Source organism: Oncorhynchus tshawytscha, unplaced genomic scaffold (assembly GCF_018296145.1).
Source record: "Oncorhynchus tshawytscha isolate Ot180627B unplaced genomic scaffold, Otsh_v2.0 Un_scaffold_1349_pilon_pilon, whole genome shotgun sequence".
Classification (NCBI taxonomy): domain Eukaryota; kingdom Metazoa; phylum Chordata; class Actinopteri; order Salmoniformes; family Salmonidae; genus Oncorhynchus; species Oncorhynchus tshawytscha.
Window position 1 is genome coordinate 551905 of NW_024609805.1, and position 3096 is coordinate 555000.

The following is a 3096-nucleotide window of genomic DNA, read 5'->3' on the forward strand; positions in this document are numbered from 1 at the left end:
GGCCAAGTGGCGCAGTGATCTTAGGCACTGCATCGCAGTGCTAGAGGCTGACCGGGCTGTGCCGCAACCGGCCGTGGCCAGGAGTCCCATAGGACTGCGCACAATTGGCCCAGCGTCGTCCGGGTTAGGGGAGAGTTTGGCCCAGCGTCGTCCGGGTTAGGGGAGAGTTTGGCCGGCGGGGCTTTACTTGGCTCATCGTGCTCTAGCGACTCCTTGTGGTGGGCCGGGTGCCTGCAGGCTGACCCTGGACGTCAGTTGAACGGTGTTTCCTCTGATACATTGGTGCGGCTGGATTCTTGGTTAAGCGGGCGGGTGTTAAGTTTTGGAGGAAGCATGACTCCACCTTCGCCTCTCCCGAGCCCGTTGGGGAGTTGCAGCGATGAGACAAGATCAAAAAAAGGAGAAAACTGATCTCTCAAATGTGTTATTTGATTTCAGACAAATAGCATAGAACAAGTTGAATGAACCAAAGCCTAATTTTCTATTATACCAATCTGAAAAAGGAATTCAGACGAACAACAGTGTCATCCCACTTTTTACAATGTAGGAGTTAGCATCAGGTCTGGTATCCTTCTTCAGATCAGAATGCTGCAGCCGGGAGTAAAGCCTGCTGTTCCTCTGTCATCCCTCCCATCATCCCTCTGTTCCCCCCAGCCGGGAGTATAGCCTGCTGCCCCTCTGTCATCCCTCCCATCATCCCTCTTTCCCCCCCAAGCCGGGAGCATAGCCTGGGGACTGGCACAGAGACTCCACAAAGTCTCGGCGTCTGGGCCAGTAGCTGTCCGTTTCCGCGACAGCTTCCGCCTTCATCTCTACTTCCGCCTCCCTCTCTACCTCCCTTTCCCTCCGGTTCTCCAGGTTGTCAGCGGCCAGAGCGGCCCCCGTCTCCTCCTTCCACAGCCTCTCGTGCTCCAGCTTCAGCTCCTGGTAGCTCCTGGAGAACATGTGGAAGATGGAAGTAGCAGGAAACGCCATGATGAGAATTCCACTCAGGATGCTGCTCAGCGCTACCACCTGACCCGGGATGCTCCTCGGCACCATGTCCCCGTAGCCCACGGTCGTCATGGAGATGATGGCCCACCAATAGGAAGCTGGGATGCTGCTGAAGCTGTGCTGGGGCGCTGTGGCGGCGTTGGGCGCCAGCTCGCTCTCGGCCAGGTGCACCATGGGAGAGAAGAGGGCCATGCCGACGGTGATGAAGAGCAGGAGGAGGCTGAACTCTTGGGTGCTGCGCTGCATGGTCAGGCCAAGGGTCTGGAGGCCCAGGGAGTGGCGCGCCAGCCGCATCACGTACAGGATACGCAACGCACGCATCAGCCGCAGGACCAGACCCAGCTTGTCCAGGTACCCCCTACCTGGGGAACAGAGGTGAAAGTACACAATGTTGCTTAATATGGTAGGTTGTTAATATCCAGAAACAGGTTGACACCTAGCTAGCTATAGCTAACCCCATTATAACACTGTTGTGCTACACTAGCCTAGCTAGCTATAGCTAACCCCATTATAACACTGTTGTGCTACACTAGCCTAGCTAGCTATAGCTAACCCCATTATAACACTGTTGTGCTACACTAACCTAGCTAGCTATAGCTAACCCCCTTATAACACTGTTGTGCCACACTAGCCTAGCTAGCTATAGCTAACCCCATTATAATAATGTTGTGCTACACTAGTCTAGCTAGCTAGTGTAGCATACGATAATGACTGTGTTTGTTCCACCTGCTCCTGCACTGCCTTCCTCCAGAGTGTTGTTTTCCACCACCACCAGAGAAATGTAGTAGGGTAGGATGGCCACAACATCAATGATGTTCAGGGGCCCGCGGGCAAATTCTAGTTTGGATCGAGCATGGAGGAACCGCAGCATGAACTCCAAGGAGAACCAGGCTACGCACACCGTCTCCACAACAAACATGTGACGACACTTCTGGGAACACTCGCCCTGGAGACGGAGAGGGGGGAGGGCAGAGAGGGGGGAGGGCAGAGAAGGAGGAGGGCAGAGAGGGAAGGGGGAGAGAGAGAGAGAGAGGGAGAGAGATATAGAGAGCGAGAGATATATATACAGAGAGAGAGAGAGAGAGAGAGAGAGAGAGAGAGAGAGAGAGAGAGAGAGAGCGAGAGAGAGAGAGAGAGAGCGAGAGAGAGAGTGAGAGAGAGAGAGAGCGAGTGAGAGAGCGAGAGAGAGAGAGAGAGAGGGATAGAGGGAGAGAGAGAAGAAACATAAATAAATAATCTAGATGAAGATGGAGAGAGTGGTTGTGATAGTATCTAGATATGGGGGAAAGACCTGGAGACTGAAACAAACTACAGTTGCTGAGAAATGTACCTTTTTAACCCCCAACAAAGCTTGGTTTAACTATTGATGGGGAGCAATCTTTACAATCTAAACAGTTGAAAGAAGGACATTGCTTATTTGAGTAGGTTCCTTGCTCCCCGAAGACTTGTAATTAGCTCCCCCAAGCTAACCCCTAGGCTTTTAGCTCAGCGGTTATGTTCCCCTCACCTTGCTCTCCTCTTGGCGTAGATCAGGCATGGTGCTGATACAGAGGCTGATGACTGTCACAGCTACCATGATCACAGAGAAGCAGGCGAACATCTTCCCTGCCAAGCCAGAGTGGGGGTTCTCCACCACCTCTCTCAACCTGTGGAAGAGAGTTTGAACATTTTTTACCCTTTTTTGTTGGAGATCTTGTTTACAGATCCTGTTGTCTTACAAATTCACGAGGACATAACGTAAAGTTATGAATATAACTACTGTTCTCTGAAGGAAGGACACAGCTATTGGGATCATGCTCACGAGAGCAGTGCTTAGTGCATCGACTGATAGGTAACTGTGTTACGTCTTCTCAGTTTGTCTCCTCAACAAACAACAAGAGAAAGAAAGTCCTCTGTGTCCCTGGTCAGTCTTTGAGCATGTGACCACTGTTATACATGTACTTGGGTGCTGGGTGAAGATGCTGATCTTGGGTCAGTTTAGCATTTTCACCAGTACTGGTTAAGGTTAGGATTGGAGGAGGGGAAGCTGATCCAAGATCAGTGTTTAACCCTACTGTTTCTACCTGCTCATCAGCCTGCGGTAGCCCGTCTCCGTCTCAGCCA

At 51.8% G+C, this 3096-nt stretch overlaps 1 protein-coding gene across 1 annotated transcript in view; it reads right to left on the reverse strand.

Annotated features, from left to right (window-relative positions):
- Nucleotides 1-294: 294 nt before the first annotated feature.
- LOC112237942 (potassium voltage-gated channel subfamily G member 4-like) overlaps nucleotides 295-3096 on the reverse strand; it is an 11572-nt gene continuing 8770 nt past the window's right edge. Inside the window, exons 4-7 of the mRNA XM_042318475.1 lie at nucleotides 3057-3096; nucleotides 2501-2639; nucleotides 1720-1939; nucleotides 295-1355 (exon numbers count right to left, since the gene is read on the reverse strand). The exon at nucleotides 3057-3096 is cut by the window's right edge and continues 70 nt beyond it. Coding sequence (XP_042174409.1) covers nucleotides 694-1355; nucleotides 1720-1939; nucleotides 2501-2639; nucleotides 3057-3096 — 1061 coding nt within the window. The 3' untranslated portion in view covers nucleotides 295-693. The remainder of the gene's footprint in view (nucleotides 1356-1719; nucleotides 1940-2500; nucleotides 2640-3056) is intronic.